This window comes from Streptopelia decaocto, assembly GCF_964273445.1.
Source record: "Streptopelia decaocto genome assembly, chromosome: 7".
Classification (NCBI taxonomy): Eukaryota; Metazoa; Chordata; class Aves; order Columbiformes; family Columbidae; genus Streptopelia; species Streptopelia decaocto.
The window spans coordinates 18,194,126-18,213,812 of record NC_138661.1 but is presented as its reverse complement, the minus strand read 5'-3'; the positions used below and the strand labels follow the sequence as shown (position 1 = coordinate 18,213,812).

Below are 19,687 nucleotides of genomic sequence, written 5' to 3'. Positions count from 1 at the left end.
TGTATAAAGTATTCATTAATGGAAATCTGCAACAAATGCAGCTTAACAACTTAAATGCCTGCAGTACAACAGGATGTTAGGTTACAATATAAAGGTACTGTGCACACTAAAAACATCTCTTCAGAATTTAGGGTAGGACAACTTCTACACGCAATCTACCATAGAAGCAGACTCTTTTGCACATAACAAGGTCACATTATGGAAAAAAGCTTTCATATTAACTAGTAAGGCATATATACTGTAAGATAGGAAGAGGCTGTTCTTTAGGATTTGCTGTATGAAACCAAGTGAGAAATGAGAAAATGTGCAACTTTGCATAGAAGACTTTTCCTCACATTTGGGCAATAAATGCCCAAAAAGTGCATTGATCAAGGTCTATACACAAACCAGTTATTTTCTTTTTACCAAAAAGTCTACCTGTACATACAGTTTGTTAATTATGTACTTGCAGAGAAACACAGTAGCTGTTCTGGCAAACTGAATGTTCAGCTCCTTGGAGAAAAAGGGTCAAAATTTCATATGGAACAGACAACAGCCTCCTCAAAAGAGATTGCCAAATCACACCACTTTCACAGAATCACAGAACAGCCGAGGTTGGAAAGGGTGTCTGGGCACAGTGCCTCCCCTCAGAGCAGGGTCTACCAGCAGGTTGCTCAGGACCATGTCCAGTTGGATTTTTCATATCTCCAGTGATGCTCTCCAGACTCCACAATCTCTTCTGTAATTTTTTTTTCCTAAGATTAAATGGAATTTCAATCTTCTCCATCTGCATTATTTAGCACTGTCCTACTATGGCAGCTCACATTCTTGGCTAGGTCATTATCTCCACTGCAACAATTTATTTCTTGGTTCTGTGGCTGACAGTGCTTTCCAGCATGTATCAAAACAAGCAAGAAACAGTTGCTGACTATATTAAAAAAAAAAAAAATATATATATATATATATCCACAAAACACTAGATCCCACAAGGACTTGCATATAGAGTACAAGTAGAGCAGCACAAAGGTTGCAGACTATGCAAAAGAAGCACACAAAGTTTCATCAGACCATCAATGCAATAAAAAATAAATTTTCAAAGTGCCAAATGGTTAAGATTTCATCAGTATCCTTTGACACAAGCATGTTCCATTCAGGCAGTAAGCTACACCCAAGGCTGTAAAAGAGTGCAACATTTTGTCAATAAATATTTTCGGCACTGTCAGAGTGTGTCTATAGAAAACTTTACCTTAGAAACCATTTTTCATTTGATCAAATAGAAACAAACAACAAACTATTAACTTTTTCTTAAAAGTTAAAATTCAAGGAAATGGCTGTCCACATTCAACACTAATACTTATGGTGATTGGGTTGGGAAAAACCTCATACCTTTTCAAGGGAAAGACATGCACCAAAGCTACACCAGAATTAACCATGGGATATGCTGCACAAAAATTATCCATAGCATACCACCTATTTGAATGGGTGAAAGAATAAAATTCAGCAAAAAGACGGCATCATAAAGAAATGCCAAAATTAACTTAAGAAGATTGGGAAAAAACAAACAAACAAACAAACTCTGAAACTGCTAGATAAATTACTAACTATGTTTTTTGTTTGGTTGGTTTGTTTTGGTTGGTTTGGTTTTGTTTTTATAATGTTTCAGGGATGAATTTGAATCTCGATATAGCTAAATCTTTCCTTTCTATGATAAACCAGAATAGAGGTCTAGAAACCGCACACAGCTTTTAAAATGCGCAGTCTCAGTTTTGCCACCTGCACTTCATGTTTTCATTTATATCTCAGGTACAATATGGGATATTGACTCCACCATATACTCCAATATAGAACAAGAAAAAAATATTTTGAGAACAGAGAACAAAAGGTCTTATGAATGCAGTGCAAGCTTCTGCTTAGAGAAGTACGTTGCTTCCCCAGTTCTCTTCAGGGAATACAAATATACACACAGCATGGGAAACATTCCTGTTCACATTGCCAAATTCCTTCTACGTTTTCAACAATATAAACCAAAATACCCAGTGCACTGGGGAACAACTGCAATTATAGAAAAAAGAGGAGTATAAACTCAGTCATACTTTTCTCCAGTGTATACCCGCGGTCTTCTACTGAGCGCGTAATTCTTAGTATTTGAACCTTTTCGAAGTGGATCATCTAGGGGTGATTGGTGAGGAGGATCTTCCAGTGGATTCCAATAACTCTGTTCACACATTCCTCGTAACAAAATTTCAGCCAGTTGTCTTGCTATCGTCTGTAGAAGTGAAAGATAAATACTTTCCTTAAAAACACGGAATACAAACTCTTTGAAAATGGTTGGATTAGTTCTAATGAAGACTAGTCATGGAGAATATACTGCCTGTTATTTTAAACAGGCATACTGCTGTTTGAAAAGTACAAGTGCCCAGTTCAATTCTCTAAACACAAAGAAACAAAATGGCAATAACAAACAAGTTTTTGATTTTATCAGTTAAATCCTGACACTTCTGAAGTAACAACAAGAACTATTGCTGCTAAGAGTGGAGTACATTAAGGTATAATTTCAGATATTTTGTGCTCAATAACCTCTACTGCTTCTCCAGCCCTGGAGCAAATATTTCCATGGGAGAGACCACAGTGGAGCAGGTATTTCCCTGCAGTCCCCGGGGAGGATGTCAGTGGAAGATGTCTACGCTGCAGCCTGCCAAGAGGACCACAGTGCAGCTGGTTGATATTCTCTGAAGGAAATGCAGCCCATGGGAGGGACCTCACACTGGAGCAGGGAAAGAGTGAGGAGGGAGGAGCAGCAGAGAGGAGCTGTGACAGACTCACCACAACCCTCCACCCATCATGCACGGCTCAGGGAGTGGGAGGGCAGGGAGAACAGGTGGAAGAATCAGGAATGAGGGACTGAAGTTGAACCTGGGGAAAAGGGGTGGGGGGCAGGTGTTTCAGTTTCTCTTTGTTTCTCATCATCCCACTCTTTTAACTGACATTTCTCCCAAGTCCAGTCTGTTTTGCCCATGACAGCGGCCACTAAGCAAACTCCCTATCTTCACCTTGACCCACAAGCTTTCCTATCTTATTTTCTCCCTATCATGTTAAGGAAGGGGAGTGAGAGAGCAGCTGGGTGGGCATGTGGCAGCCAACCAAGGTCAACCCACCCCAGACAGTTACAGTCTAAACCCCAACTGACTAGGGCTTCTGACAACTTGTCTTGACGGTGCTGGTGTTTGCTGCAGTCGGTAAGACTCAGCAAGAGTGAAATGAGGTTGTAAATCAGCACGAAAAAGTTTACTTTGACAAGCTATTCTTGGCATCATATATTTGAGTGTAGAAATACTTACATAAACATTGTTAAGGTAAAGAATATTAATTTAAATCTTTGAAGCCATCCTGTAATCCATAACTACCAGGTTAGTCTCCTCTTTAATGTTTACATGCATACAAACTGCACGATAGATGGCAATGATGAAAACTCAGAGATTAGTACCAGGGTAGTAGGAAGATGCTGTGCATCTGATTATTTGTCTCAAATTCATCCACTACATTTATGCTTTACCTGACTACTGAAATTCAGATGCTGCAATAGGAATGTGGTTTACTGTAACTTACCATTCGCAGATTTTGGGTAGTTCTTGTTTCGACAGCTCTTAGTAACTCTCTAAATCTACCAACTCCTCTTGTCAAGTTCCTGTATATAAACATAGAATTTGACAGTATTCCAACTTGGATATAGTAACACCTTAATATTACTTGATAAAGTTGTTAAAATCCATGCTATCATTTTTTGTTCCACATATGACCCTGACCTTCCTGTAAGACCAATATAGATATATATACATCCACACAACCATCTGGGAACCCCACCACTGATTACTGCAACAATATTCCCTGCCAGTTTATTGAAAAAAAAAAAAGTTTTCATGATCAATAGATAACTGAAGAGAAAGCAAGGGAAAGTATAAGAAGTGACCACTCCAAAAAAGGAAAAAATAAAAATAAAACTGAAGCTGGTCTTGCTACTACTATGGTTTTAACATTCAGTTACATTAGACTTGAACATATAAACTTGCGGGTGGAGGGGGGGAACCAAAACAAAAAAGTGTACCACAAACAACACCCAAACAAACAGCCATCCCATTTTAGCTGCCTCTTAACTTAAAATAGGGAAATTAAAAAAAAAAAAAGAGTAAATCTTGGAATCCTCAGTAAAAGTGATGTAAGATTTTAAACTCCTTTTCAGAGAGGAAAGAGCACAAACACAGCAAGGCCCCTGTGTGGCCAGAAGAGGACTGAGAGATCAGTGTTCTGTTCCTAACTCCATTTGGTTTTTGGTGTGGCTTCTGCAACCAGACTGTCCTTGTCTATGCTTCTTCCACTTCTCCTGCCTAAATAGCTTTTGCAAAGAGATTCAAGGCCCTCAGAGAGATGGCATCATTAATACTAACAATTTCAGCAGATCTGAACTTTCTTCTCAAACAATAGATTATTTTGAATGGTCTTATAGCTTTATCTTTTTTCCTCATCACTGTATCAGTTACCTCAGCTATCTGGTTTACAGTCTGTCTTTGAACTGGTGAAGGACTGGGGTGGCTTTTTGCTGAGCTCAACAGCTGAATTCTGCAACCTCAACACATAACGTAGGACACTCATTTCACTATGTGGAGTCAGCTGCAAAGCAAAATTATTTGATCAAAAGTGTGTTTTGTGTTAAAGCACTGCTGTTAAGTCATACAGTTAGATTATCTCAAGATGTGATTCTATGAGCAAGTTGCATAACATTTACCTAACACGGGCTCAAAAGAGAAAATAAATATCACATATTAAGTTTTCCACAAGTAAAAGCAATATTGCACTGCACTATAAAGCTGATGCTGAAATTGCCTTCCTTACTCTGATGTCTTTATTCACAACTTTATTTTAAATAGCTTCTGAATTGCAACTTTGTACAAATTTAAAAAATCCATAATTTTAACATGGATACTTTCTTTAAATTTAGCTGCAGAACACCTGAAACCAGTGTTTGATGCAAGAGCTCTTGCTATAGAACTGTAGGACTCACCACTTTACATGGAGACCCACTCACTTATTTTACTCTTCAGATTACATGACAGAGGTCATCTCTGTTCTGTTTTATATGATAAAGGGTTATCAGTGTATTTCAGAAACTTTAGTCTCCAGCACAGACAGACATGTTTCATTAACACAAGTTCACCTTCCAAAATGCTTTTATATAAAAGCTCATTTAAAAAGAACTAGCATTTCCAACTGACAAAACCTGTATGAACAGGTTGAAAGTTACGTCAAAGTAAGCCACCAGTTGGTTAAAAAGAAATAATCACCTGTCACACAAGAAATAATGACTGTTTGTAAAAATTCCACATGTCACAGCAGAGCTTGGTCATACAGTGAACAGCTAGCACATATTAAGGAAAATTAATCTTGTGTATACATCTAACATGAAAACAACTGCATGAAATATTTATATATTTAACACATGCAGGCCTCTTAATAGCTAATTTATATTATACCAACTTCATATACTAATCAAATAAGTACAGAGAGACAGCAGGCCAAGTTTTGAGAGAATCTCTGAATTCAGTGGAAGCTGGATTCCTTGAGCACCTTCAGCAGGCCAAAATACAAACCAGTCAGTAATACCACGCACCAAATATTTTAGAGAGCCCAAACCAGACCATTGGAATCCCAGCTTTAAGTCCTCTGCTCTAAGTGCATATTTCCCATGAATGGAGCTTTCTGTCCAGGACTGTATTGCAAAGTCACAGATGTGTCCTCATAACGATTAAAAACAAAGAAACAAACAAACAAACACCGAACAACAACCAAAAACAAACAACAAAAAAACCCACAAACCCAAACAGACAGACTGAAATGTTCCCTGCAAAATTGTTGAAAAAGAGCAAGAACTTGTCAGCTTGAAACACTAATTTCCCAGTACAGTTGAAATATACATTATGTAGTAGAACTTCTATCACAATAATTTAAATATTTATGTAATTTTAAGAATTAGCATTGTTTTCCATATGAAGTTTATGCGTTTTGATGTGTTACAAGAAAAAAATGACTTTATGGAAAAGTATGCAACTTTTAAAAGTTCTTATGAACTTCATGACAAGTTATTGCTAGTTACCCATTACATTTTTTAAGCATGTGCAAAGGACTGAAACTTGTGACTGAAGTTCTACTGTGTCATGGAAAAAGCAGTAAAACTGTACAAGAACAAAAAACATAAAATATAGAATTAGTTTTTGCTTCATAAAGCATTTAACACTGATCCACTGCACAAGTGTACACAAACACAATACAGATTTGTCAAGCACCTTCTATATGAAGCATACTAAAAAAAAATATTTCAAACCCACCATCTAAATCACACAGAAATTGAGTTAAATGCTTTAAGAGACAAGTAATGAAGCAAAATGTAGCATGAACAATATGGTAGATCTCCACACTGCACTGCTTTTAGCAAAGTACATTTCCTGTATTTGTTAACAGTTCGTAACATTGGAGAGATGAGGGTTGTGAGTATTCTGGCACATATTTTTCCTGCCTAGGCTTGGAAACACACAACTTTTACCTGCTTTTCACTACCACGTGCCTTCGTGTTAGCAGTTCCACCCGGGCCGATCAAATGCCAGAGCAAAAGATTCAGTTAACTTAGAAAACAATGTCCCACAGTGTCTGTAAATGACTTTGAGATCCCTTCTGTTCTCCAGACAAGGAGTTTTAAGGTACATAAACTCAGAGCTGACACATTTTCAGTGATTTCAGACATGACCAAGAGAGCCCACGGGCATTGCTGCTTACATATGTGTGTGTTTATATGACTGCCTCCCACCAGGACATGCTTGAGTCAAGCCCTTTGAATCACATCTTCCTAGTTTTTAAGCACTAATTAAAATGTTTGCTGTTGTGTATCATCAAGAACAAAAAAACCCTACTTTGACTCCGCAAGTAGCACTGTATCAGTTAAAGACTGGAAACTAGGATCTAAAGGTACAATCTCCTGTGTGGATCACTGTCCTTAGGGCTAATTTGTACCCTTGTGGCTACATTTTTTCATGCTATTGGAATTTCATTCCAACAATTTATGTCGGAATGTAATTAATTATTCTGATGCAAAATCAACTTTATGCTCTTTCGAAAGCTTCAGGCAGGATTTCTGTTTAGAATAATTGAAACATTTTAACTGCATCTATGCAAATGTGCTCACTCCTAAACAGAGAGATCGATCAATAACTGTAGATATGATACAAAGAAAGTGCTGGAAAAAAACTAAGGGGCAGTAAGGACAGACTTTCAATGGAGGATCAGAAAACCTGAATATAAGCACGTAGGCCAGCAGCGGCAAACTTTTGGCACAAACGAAATCGTCACCTTCACCACCAAGAAGTTTCTTGGTTTTAAAAAGCATGTTTGGCATCAGACACCACAGTGCTTTGACAGTAGTGGTCCAGATAAACCTCACACCCCAGACAAATACTTCTTATCTTTGCATTCTTAAACATACACACATCAAAAAAAGAAGTAGAAAATAATGAAAGAAACTGCTCAATAAGAAGCAGTCTCTATTTGAAAGATGTTAGGAAAAAGAACCGAACACCATTCCTTATAACAAAGAGAGTGAGATCTAATCACAATATACTCAAAACAGGGTACAAAAGTTTTAAATGTGACCTCAGAAAGCTGATAAGATTAATTTACTTTTTATTTACAGCAGATTTTGATAGTATCTTCTCCATTGGTGTGAGAACAGCTTTCTTTGTCAGGCATTTCCCTTATGCTTATCAATTAAAAAAACCCATATATTTAGTTTAAAATTGCCTTTTATAGATTAAACATGGAATTAGAATAAATCCTTGCTTAGTGATCTTAGACCAAACCTCACCTCTTCTGCCATTTGGTAGCGAAAATTTTTGTACTTATCCCATTTAAGAGAAAAAAGTATATCCAAAGCCATGCCAGTGAGCACATTAAGTTACTTACACTAGCCTAACTATTACCTCACTACAGAAGCTTACTATATGTAATTTAAAACGATAAAAACTGAAAACAATGAGATCTAGATTGCTTCATGGAAGCAATGAAACAGAAACAGCTTTTGGAATTGAGCTCACTTCCCAAAGCGCATACTCTCTCCACTCTTTTGCTCTATATTTATTTCAAGAAAAAGAAATGCAATGTTTGTTAACACAATGGTACATTATAAGTTCTAAAGGTTTTTTTTTTTTCTCCCAAGAATTCCAAGAGCAAAGAAAACAAAGGTATTTGTTTTAAAGAGAAGGAGTAAGGGCAGGCAAAACTCTTAACACGCGAGCCAAGCACAACAGCGGCATTTCAGTAACTTTGGTATGACTGACATGTTTACACAAAAAATATAACAATGTTTTAAATCTCTACACTCTCACTAATAATTTTCAGCAAATTAAGAGTAATTTACACATTAAGAACAGAAATTATTTTACATTTAATCAAGTTACTATATAAACAAAATTAAGAAATGTGACAAATCTAGAGATTAACTCTTTCGCAGTAACTGAACAACATCCTAAACTGAGGCACACCATCTACCATACTAGAGAAATTGCTCTATATAGCCCTACAAAGATGAATTTAATAAAAATTAAAAAAAAAAAAAAGGACTGAAATTCTATGGCTTTCTGCAATATCTTCATTAAACATCTGACCAAATGGACAATGTTGTCTTCTGCACAACTGATGGTGCTTCAGGTGGGCTGTGACTAATGTCTGTGCCTGTTTTCCCTCAGGTTTAAGGAGAAAAAAGTGCTAAACATGCCAGAAAATTTTACTAAGGAAATCAGTTAACAGAGGGAATAAAATATTTATTCTATTCTATTCTATTTAGAATTTACCCTGGTAAATATTTAATTTTGTAGTACACATCAATTTGTAAGGTCATAAACTTTATAGAGTTATTTTATCTATATATAAAAGTAAATATAAAAACTCCGGCAGAACTAGAAAGAAGCATGTGCAGCACCAACTGTGATTTTGTTTAGAATAGCAAACTGAAGACCTAGGAGGTTACTCAGTTTAATATCAAGCATGATAAATGCACAAAGAACTTCAGTAGTGACCAACATGGGCATGGTTTTACAACCTGTCTTAAAGATTCAAAGGTCAGAAATCATCAGCAGAAACTACAAAGGAAGTATATCCTGTTAAGATGCAAGATTTTTAAGCAGCAACAAAACAGGTGGGATGCATCAACAAAACCGTAACATTTGACAGAAGCCAAGATCTGAAGTGACATATCAGATATTTAATCAGAAACAGTGCTGAGTAACAACAAAGCCAAACCCTGAGCACTGCATGTGGTTCATCCCTCCCAACGGTGACACCAAAGAAGAGAAGGGGTGGGAGGAATACAGAGCTACTCTTGCAATGAAACCAAACTAGGGGCAACACCTATGAAGAGTAAAGCTGAGCTGGGAAGGGGGCATTCACCAACACTGTATTCTTGCCACTGACCATGCCTGGCTGTCTCAGGGAGGGATTCTTTATGACCAGCATGAAGTCAGCAATTCAAAGTGTTCCTTCAAGTCCAACATGAAAGGCAAAGTGTAATATACTGGACAACAGCATAAAACCAGCAATACATCAAGTGCAAAAAGTGATAGCAAAAATTAACATGGGGAGGGAGAAGAAAAAAATTAAAGAACAACAAAACAAGAGGTTATCAAGCCTTTGTTGATTTTCTAAGTCCCTTGGTAACCCTGGAGACGTTTAATTTTGAAGCTACTGTTTCTGTTTAGCTAAAGATGTTAAAATTGGAAAAACACTCAGTTTTCCACTACTTCAAGTTGCTTACGTACCACTTATCCATCAGTATAGTTGATAAGACTTTTGTCCTTTTATTGCCAACTCTTCTATTTGCTATCAGGCTTTCATACTAAACCAAAGTAATAGAGGACAAGATTTCCTTTCTTCTTTCCTACACAATAGTACTTACTAAGGTGTCTTTTATTGTTATACTCTTCAAATTAATAATGAACCAATGTTCAGTGTAACTCAATACATTAACTTGGGCAAAAGCGAGGAGAGCCAAAACTCTCCAAATTCATACTACATACAACACACAAAATGTGAGTTGTATCTACAAAGAGGGACAACACTTTCTGGAAAAGAATAGTCTGTGCAAATACTTCAAAATGCACAAACAGAATATATATCAGTAATCACCTTTCTTTATACTCCCCCTCTGTTCATTCATTGTGGGTAAGAATTCATGCAGCACTCCTACGCATGAGGCTTACAGCAACACTTCTTTCAGGAAGGAACGTAAAACCAGCTCTAAAAACTATCCTGGCAATAGTCTCATAAAAATATCACAGTAAAGTAATTGAGATTACTTCACTGCTGAGTTGCCTACCAGACATGCGTCTGTTTGAATGTGATCTCTGAGGAGCTACTTGTTTCCAAAGAAACACTGTTTTAAAATACCCATGCTGCAGTAACATGGGGATTTGGTAAACAAAAAAGCACTGAAATTTTGTAAAAATTATTTATACATATGCAGTTTCCTTATGCACAGGAGAGAAATAAAATGCACATGGGCACCAACATACAGCCAGAGAAGGAAGTGTTACTTTTACCTTCTCATGCTTAAAATACAGTGAATCAAATGTGAGTTCAGAAAAAAAAGTCATTTGGGACAGTGGGCCAGCACTGGAAGAAGAATTTGAGATGCAGAAAAGGTCAGATTTAAGATGTGTACCAAACCTACACAAAACTGGTTTGGTACAAACATGAAAATGCTTGAATGTCACCAAAAAAAAAAAAAAAAAAAAAAAAGGCAATCTTCGGTCAACTGGTCATATAACACATCATCCTGCCAGTTACGTATTTTAAATGGAAAGGATGTGGACTTTCAACCTTTGACTAGTGTATAGCATTCTGTAACATGTATTATGTCTCCAAGGTATTCACAGGAGAGAATATCCACCATGGTCAGTCTAACAGTGTTTCTTATCTTAAATAACTTAAAGCAACTTTGTAAATTGTTTGGTCAATGACGAGGAAATAACTAGAGCAATGGATACTTTGAAAGAATTGATGAATTTTCAAATGTCTTTAATCTCAATAACAAATGAAAACAGACACACACAGCCTCAAACACCTGCACAATATTCAGCTTTTCTTAGCACTGTACCAGTCTCCTGTTCACTAATTGCTGAATATAAACATGCTGGTACAATTTGATTGCTACCGCACTGCCTATAGCTTAAGAGGACAGTGCAAAAGAGACAAAAAAATATAATGCGGTAGCTCTTCGAAAAATAGCTTATGAACAGTTATTACTATTTAAAATAAAGACGGATCCTCCTTTATTACTACTAGTCTTCTTTTTTTTTCTTAAAGCTCTGTACATAATTAGTCTCCTAGTTCTTCCAAAAGCCAGTTCTCTTTATCACCATGACCAAAATACATGCACTCTTTCCTTGACTAACTTACCTTAATGCTTAGCAAATGACTTTCTAATATTAACATAAAGAAATTCAGCACCAATTAGTACTCCTACCTTCTAATTTCCTCCTTTTGAAGTTACAGGGTCAATTAACATTTTTGCAGTTAAAACTGGCAGCATAATATTAACCAGTTTAAAAACACATTTCAACAAGAACCAATGTAGTTAGTAACCAATAATTAAAAAATACTGAAAAGCTCCAAGTTAAACTATTACTAAAGATTTAACAAAAAAGGCCAAATTCATAGAACAAAATCTTTCTGTTGGTGAAAATAGCTATCATCCAGGTAGAGCAACTAACTGTCTTTCAGAGAAAAATCACTTTAAACAGAAAGAAACTTGAAATATTTAACTAGTTGTAGGTTATTGCAGCTCATATTCAGGTGATCTATCTCATGAATATTGTTCACAAAACACCTAAGCCTCAAACTTCAGCAGAATTTGAACCTCGATCTTTGGCGACAGGCAGAACCAATGGCCGAGGCCCTGAGCAAGCAGCTCTGCGCCGGCTGTGCAGCAAGCAGGGCTGAGGCCCAGCCGGCCCCTCAGAGCCCCCTCCAGCCTGTGTGACCCTGTGAATCCCTGTCATACAACCTGCAAGGGAAGGGACAACAAGAAGAAAACAAACCAACAAACTTCTGGCACAGCCATGCCATGTGATACCTGGCACATGCAGCAGTGTTCTTCAGAACAAAATCAGAATCAGAGAAGGAAGTAAAAATAAGAGCGTTAAAGACAGCAAGTATGTTGGGGGGAGCAGCGGAAGTGCACTAACTACTCCCTCCCCAGTTTAAGGCTTCAATGCCTCTTTGTTTAATACCCATCACAACACAACATAAAGCCAAAACCTTGAACTTGATGCTTGCAAATGTGAGCAACAGGCACAGTCAGCAACACTTGGAGTTCATGGGCTAAAAAGCACTCAACATTGTCTCAGAAAAAGTGAGCTAGACTCAGAATTCCAACTGCAAATTATTAAAATTATTCAAAATTTAAGATCGACTCAGATACTAACATTACTCTTCCAGTGTGCTTTGTATAATTAATTATTACAAAGTTATTTGAGATTATTTTGAATAAAAGTAATTCCTTCGTGTTTATATGCAGTTCAGTCCTCCACATAAAACTGTCAGATTCTCTATCACTTCACTATGGAATCTTATTTTAATAACTCTTGAAGACACAATTCTGAGCAGTAAACACACGACAAGGACTGAAAGTATTCCTGATAGATGATCTTATTTGAATCTGAGGGAATAATAATTTCCCCTTGCATTCAAACATATTGTTTTTTCAATGAAAACGAACAGAGTAAGAACAGTATCTTAAATAAGGACGAGGAAAGCATCTGATATGGCAGATATTAAAGTATATTTTGAAAACTCATTTTTGTTAGCAATCACGAAACAATCATTTTTGTCTGTATCTTGGATATATTCTGCCTTAGTTTCCTAACCACATAAACATGAAAAGTTATTGCCAGAACAAAGTTGTTCTGAAAACTGCCACAGAAGTAATTTCCAGCTGACTTTCCAATATACCAGTGATATCTCACTTATAAAGAATGTGGTACTTCATAGGATTTCCATGTTCCTGAATTTCACCTTACTTTCTATTCGGTAGTTAATGACCAATTTGTTTTGAGACTAATGTAGGATACTCAACAAGATCTCAGCAGATTCAGAGAGTGATGGGCATCTAGCACTGTACTCTAACACAGTGGACAGCGTGTCATACAGTGCCTTGATGTGCATTTATATCAAGCAGTTAAATAAATCCTTCTCTCTTATGGATTTCTTCACTGTAAAATCTCCAGCTGTGAGCACTCTATAGATGTACACATACAAGAGAAGCACTTATGGATTGGCTTCCATCCAGTCTCCCTCACTAGCATGAGACCTATATTCCTATGCTATTCCTATTCACGCTATGGTGGAAAAAGAAAAACAGGTAAAAGAAACAGTTTCTACACAGACAAGTCCTATACTAGAGTAGCTCTAAGGAGGTTTGGTTTTGTGCATGTTTGTTTGGTCGGTTTTGGGGTCTTTTGCACTTGCCAAACCTTCCGTAAGCCGATAAAACCAATTATATGCAGAAAAACTGGTTGAGGTTTTTTGGTTTGGTTTGGGGGCATTAATTTTCCATTGAGAAAAAGCCAGTTTCTGAAAAACAACTTCATGGAGAAGACTGGGAAGGTCTTGCTTCGCTGCTGCAGTGCCAGCACAGGGAATAGCACCATGAGGAGTACAGATCTGGTCCAGGTTCCTCAGGCTTTGATTCAGCATGTGAACCATGATGGAGCTCAGACCAAACTGCAGTATGGATCCTGGACTCTGACAGAGCAATATGCTTGTAGAGGGTGTGAGATACAGGAAAAGCCACAAGAGTGAGCTTTGGAAGGTGGCCAAGGCTGGTTTTCACATGACAGCCACCTGATTTTAGACTCCAACTAGAAAGCCTCTTGCTTTCAGAGCATACACTTCTAGTATATTTCTGAACATGGCTACATCAAAAAAAAAAAACTATTTACAATTTAAATTTGTCTTGCTTATCTCATAACACGAATACAACAGAAACACTAGGATAGAAGGATTACTGGGTACATAAACCACTGTCCTCTCGCTCTCAGGAACATTTAAATTGAGAACAGCCTTGTTAAAGTACTAATGTCAAAGTTCCAGAGCTCATAGCTTTTCTTGGAACAACATCAAGACTTTGAACTCCTTCACTTTGAAATTACAAAGCAACAACTAGACTAAATGGAAGTTGTGTAATCAGCCTGAAAGACATTTAAACGTACATATTTCAAAATGTTTTTTTAAAAGCACATATACCCTACTTTAAGTTTTAAAACAGCTTCCTCAACTTTGTTACTCATTTCCAAGCTGAAACATTCCTCTGCTCCCAAGGGATAAGAGTATTTAGTTTGATTCTTTGCTAAAATTCTGTACACTTAGGAAGAAAACATTAATTTCAGATTTGTATCTTAACAGAGCACTAAAATAGCATCCTTCCACTCAAACTATTGCCACTTTTTTTAAAGATAATTTCTTTTCCATGTATTTTCAAAATGCCAGCACTTAGCAAGTTAGGCCAAGTTAGGTTTCACACACTTTCTAGTTTCTCATACAAGATAATGCATATCTGAAAGATTGTCAATTAATGCTCTACAAAAACTTGGTATCTTAGCTTAAAAGAAAATCTCTGTACAGTTAGTGAACAAAGGGGAAATTCAAAGTGGACCAACAAGCTTTCTGGGTAGTCAGTGATATTCCCCACATTACTGCTAAAACTAGTAATAGTATATAAGTTATATAAACTAGTAATAGTTTATAAGTTATCTTATTTCCTTTTCTAGTTTGTAACTGACACATGCACAAAAATTATATGTAATTATAAGCAGCAATTAGCCAACTAACCCTTAGATATATGGCAACAGCAACAACCACAACCCACTCCATAGCAAAAGGGTTTCAGGCAAATTAAATTCTCCAGCAGATTTTGAGAGTTGCTTATTAGTACTTATTGGAGTAGAAATGAAGTTTAAAAAAATCCAATAAAAATCCATTTATTTTATCCAGAAACATCTACTCAGATCTTTAAGCATGCTCCAATGCATAAATTGCCACAGCCACTATGCTGGTAACAGGATAATATTTGAACTGACTTAAACCAGTGCCAGGTTACAGTTTGGTGAAAGGAACTTTTATTTAAGATTTAACTCTTCCAAGTGTGAGCCTTACTTCATGAACATACACAAAGAAGAGATTCTACTGCACTGCAGTATGAATAGATTTAGTCTGCCTATAAGAACAGACAGCCACACTTTTCTCCTCCTCCCCATCACTCACAGGCAATTAAACTCTGGTGATTCCCTGCCTCCTCCTCAGAACTGAAGCCCTTTTTAACATTTGCACCTTCAATTGGAAAAAAAAAAAAAAAAAAAAAAAGTTTATTTAAAAGAAATGTTTCCATTTCTAAACTGCCTATACATTTCCTCTCCTTGCAAATCTTCATATAATCTTTGCCATTTTAGATTGAATTCAAACATGATGTTGTAAAGCTCAATGGAAAGATCTTGAATCTAATTTCTATAAACCTAACATCAAGGGAGATGACAAATACAAAAAACATGCAAAGCATTCTTAAAATAAATGTATGTAAAAGTATCCTATAAATTTGTCACTATTAGAAAAGTGCATATTTAAAGTTCTCTTCAGTTCTGGAAAACCCAAGTTAAAAACTAAACAAGAAGGGACCCATAAAAGCAACAACAGAACTAGCAGCCTGGAACAATGACCTTATTAGGAAATCTTGAAAGAATCGAACTGGCTCTAAATCAAGAAAGGAAACTAAAGGATATAATGGCAGGAATACATAAAATAATGATTGGCACAGAGCTGTTTTTCCTAACATCTTTCTTCCTCTCATACTACAAAAAAGCAGCTCTGGCCAATGAGATTCAAAGAAGAAATTTTAAATTAAATATATCATGTGTAATTAGCTTGTAAACTGCAAGGGACCATTATAATGCGTCATTAGCTTGTAAACTGCAAGTGACCATTGTACTCAAGACTGCAAAAAAGATTATCTGCTTATGTAGGAGTTCACAGGAACCAACAGCTTCCCTGTGAAGGATTAGAGTGTACACGGAATACAATCGGCCTTTCAAGGTTCACACACCAATGGATATGGTTTAGGAAAACATTACTATGGTCTGGATGGTCCTTAATAACCCACTACATGACTTTTTTGCCAGGTTGTTTGTTGTTTTCTTAATTAATCTTAATCTGCTATATCTACTGCTCATTGCTTTTAGGCACAGCATGTCAGAATAAAGGGATCGTTTCCACTCCTGGCCTTCAAACAAAATTCTTCAAAATACGGAAATTTTAGCTTATTCTTAACCATGATCACCACTGGGATACTTGCAATACATATATTTTATCTTTTGTGCAGGCACAAAACCAGAAAATTTATTTTTAGCTCTGGTAAATTAAAAAAAATAAACTTTCAGAACATTCCATTCCTCCTGCAATTAAATGATGAAAACAGAATTAAAATGTAAGTCTTAGCTCATGCATTATTGCAGCACTACCTCATTACTTTAAGAATGAGATTTCAAAAGCTTAGTGATCATTTCCACGCTGAAATCCCTGAAGGGTTTAACAACTTGGATAGCCTTTTGTCACTCTACCACCCGTGCATTAAAATCTCGAACTCTTTACAGACACTGCACGATTTCCCTTCATCTCCTGTTTATGTATTCTAAAGAATAAGCAACATTTTTGGTACAAAGCAGTAGTCCTATCAAGAGTGCCAATATTTCAATCAAACCACATTTTCCTAGACCTGCGAACAACTTTTCAACTATGGGATTTCAACAACAAATGTCAGAAATGTACTTAAAAACCATTTGTGCCAAGTTCTGAAGCTCCTAAAAAAAGGGAGAGTTGTATCCTTTTTCATTTTCTGTAATACATGAATTTATTTTTAGGCTTTTAAGGGAAGCCTTATTTAAAATAAATTACAGAGGATCTCCCATGCAGAATCTATAAGGATCTATAGAGCGGGTACAATGGAAATTGTATAATTGTATACATACTGTTGATCTTCATGCACATTTATCCTGCAGCATAATGTTAAAATAAGTGATAACTGAAGAGATTTGGAAAAAAAATTATAAAATCAGAGCTATAAAAATAAAGAGTTTCAATGCGTCAATGACTTTCTGACAATGCCTAGTAATAAAATAAAGGAAATTTCAAACAGTTAAACCTTAAGATATTTTAAGTTCTCACATTTAGTAAGTAAAACTATAAAATGCTTTCTGTTTAATATACTTGATTAAACAATTTTACAATTTGTAAGTAAATACAATATGGGCAGCCTTACTATTTCATCCAAAATGCTACTACTTTATTAATAAGAGGCCTCATGATTACACAATTCACAATTGCTAAAAATTATGACACCCAGTTAGATCATAAATACAAAACCTAAAAAAAAAAGGCAAAGAAAAGAAGGAGAATCAAATCTTACCCATTCTTGAAATATAAAACATGTGCTCTTTGAAGCCCTGTTTCCAAGAAAAAACCAAGTTCTTGTTCATGTGCAGTGGGCCCTGGCTTAGGGCTTCTGTTCTGTAAATTGGCATTAATCACCTAAGAAAACAAATGAAAAAGGAAAAAATAATGTATTTAGAGAAAAAAAGTTTTGCAGACTTCTACACAGAAGCTAATACTTCATGTTGGAGAAGTCTCTTTCCTTTGGAGGCGGTGGCTAATAGAATATTTCTATACTTACCTCCACTCCCACCTAAATAGAAATCTTTTTGCTCTTGGCTATATCCTTTTAAAGGTAACTTTTTCACCAAGCAGAAATGCAGCTAAAAATCATGATACTTCTATCGCAACTTTTGGGATACAAAAGAGAAGTGTAAGAAAAAGCACATTCAGTAGCAGGAGGTGATGGTATTCAAAATCTTAAAATCCATTAGGTTAGGAAAGCCTGCTGCAGAAAGCAGTAAGAAAATAAAAAATGATCTCCAGAGTGATTTAAAAAAAACAGTTTAGAAATAGCATATTTATATTACATCAGCATTAAAAATGCTCTCTCAAAATGGAGAGCTATTAGCTTTCATTTGCCTTCATGTTCAGTGCACATAGTCTACCAGCCACTAAAAGGCAATAACAGAACAAACAAAAACTCAGAGCAAAAAAAACCTCAGAAAATAAAAATGTGTAGGTATTTAAAAACCAGCGTGAATTACTTTTATTCCCACATCACATCAAAGTTTCCTTTGCCTTTCATTTCACTGTGTGACCCCGAACTATATCAAATAACCCTGTCAAAGACAACTGTCAAGTGACCGGCCTGAGGCCTGTCAGCAATACTTCTCAGAGCGTCAGATGGACGTTGCCAGCTTCCTCCATTCTAAGAGTGTTCACAAGCCAGAGTAGAGCCCCAAGTGTATTGTATTTTGTCCAGACACATCTCAAAGTCTAAATAAAATGCAGTAGTGTGTAATTCCTACAAACAAAGGGTACCGTTTTTTTCTTTTTTTTTAAGTATTTATAACACGTGAAAGGTTTCTGCTAGGTGGTAAGAAATAGAAGACAAGGTTAATGGTGCAAATGAAGAGGAGGAAACAAGAGAGCCTATGTATCTTTTTAAATTGAGAAAAAGCCTGAGGCTTTTAAATAATGAAGTGTTAGGGTCTTTCCCAATAAAGAGTGTAACTTTAATTTTCCATAATTCATAATCTATAACTTATAAAACAAGGGAAAAAAGAAAACAGCAATTTGCCTAATATTTTGCAGAGCTGTTTGTTGGTTATATTCTGACTAACATTAAGAAGCTCAGACACACCAGCTTACCTCAACAAAAAAAGAGGTCTCCTACATACCTAGTAACTCAGATTTTCAGCTTTCTACTCATAGGTAGCATGAAAAGTAGAACAACTCTAGAGTCCAGATTCAGATGTAGACAACTGACTCCTTAGGGAAAAATATGTAAGTACTTTCAACAGTAACTGTAGTTTCATAGATACAGTGAGTAATATATTAATGAGATAAAAAGACGAACAGGCCATCAAGTCCAAGAACATTGCCCTGATCAGATTTATAGAACTATTATGATTTATCTCAAGTTTATCTACATTTTAAAATCAGATGTTTATGAGCTATCATATCTGGTGATACTTGTACTGTCCCAGGGTTGTGCCTATTAGCTGAAGTAAACACACTTCCTGTTACTGTTCTGGACACCCCACTGCTACATCAGTGTCTTGCTGACAGGTACAATGTTACTTCAGAATTTTACCTGCAAGCAGTTTTATAAGGAGGACTTAAAAGCAGTTAAGTTATTGCCTCCGAACAAACATCAACCAGATTAATTTTCCATCTTCATAGTTTCATTTTGAAATTAATTCTTCAAGAATTATCTGAAAAAGCTTGTAAATATATACATACAATGTACATATTACTACATGTGCATTTGAAAGACACCATAATCCCATGCTCATAAATGAACTACCATAGAGTAACAAAAGGCCACAGATCAGCATCTTGAATATACATAGTAGTTCAGAGGAGCTCTGTCCCTTTTTAGACTACTAGCAGTATTTTCTGAGAGGTCAGACTGAGAGAACAGTCAGGACAGTTATTAAGGCACACTCATTTACTTACAATTTTAAGTGTGCAT

General features: G+C 36.2%; 1 protein-coding gene across 3 annotated transcripts in view; it reads right to left on the bottom strand.

Annotated features, from left to right (window-relative positions):
* Window positions 1-19,687, bottom strand: part of TTC7B (tetratricopeptide repeat domain 7B) — a 146,558-nt gene that overhangs the window by 90,185 nt on the left and 36,686 nt on the right. For all 3 annotated transcript variants that reach the window (XM_082057803.1, XM_082057804.1, XM_082057805.1), the window contains 3 exons: window positions 17,525-17,646; window positions 3,586-3,664; window positions 2,073-2,245 (listed from right to left, as the gene is read on the bottom strand). In XM_082057803.1, coding sequence (XP_081913929.1) covers window positions 2,073-2,245; window positions 3,586-3,664; window positions 17,525-17,646 — 374 coding nt within the window. The remainder of the gene's footprint in view (window positions 1-2,072; window positions 2,246-3,585; window positions 3,665-17,524; window positions 17,647-19,687) is intronic.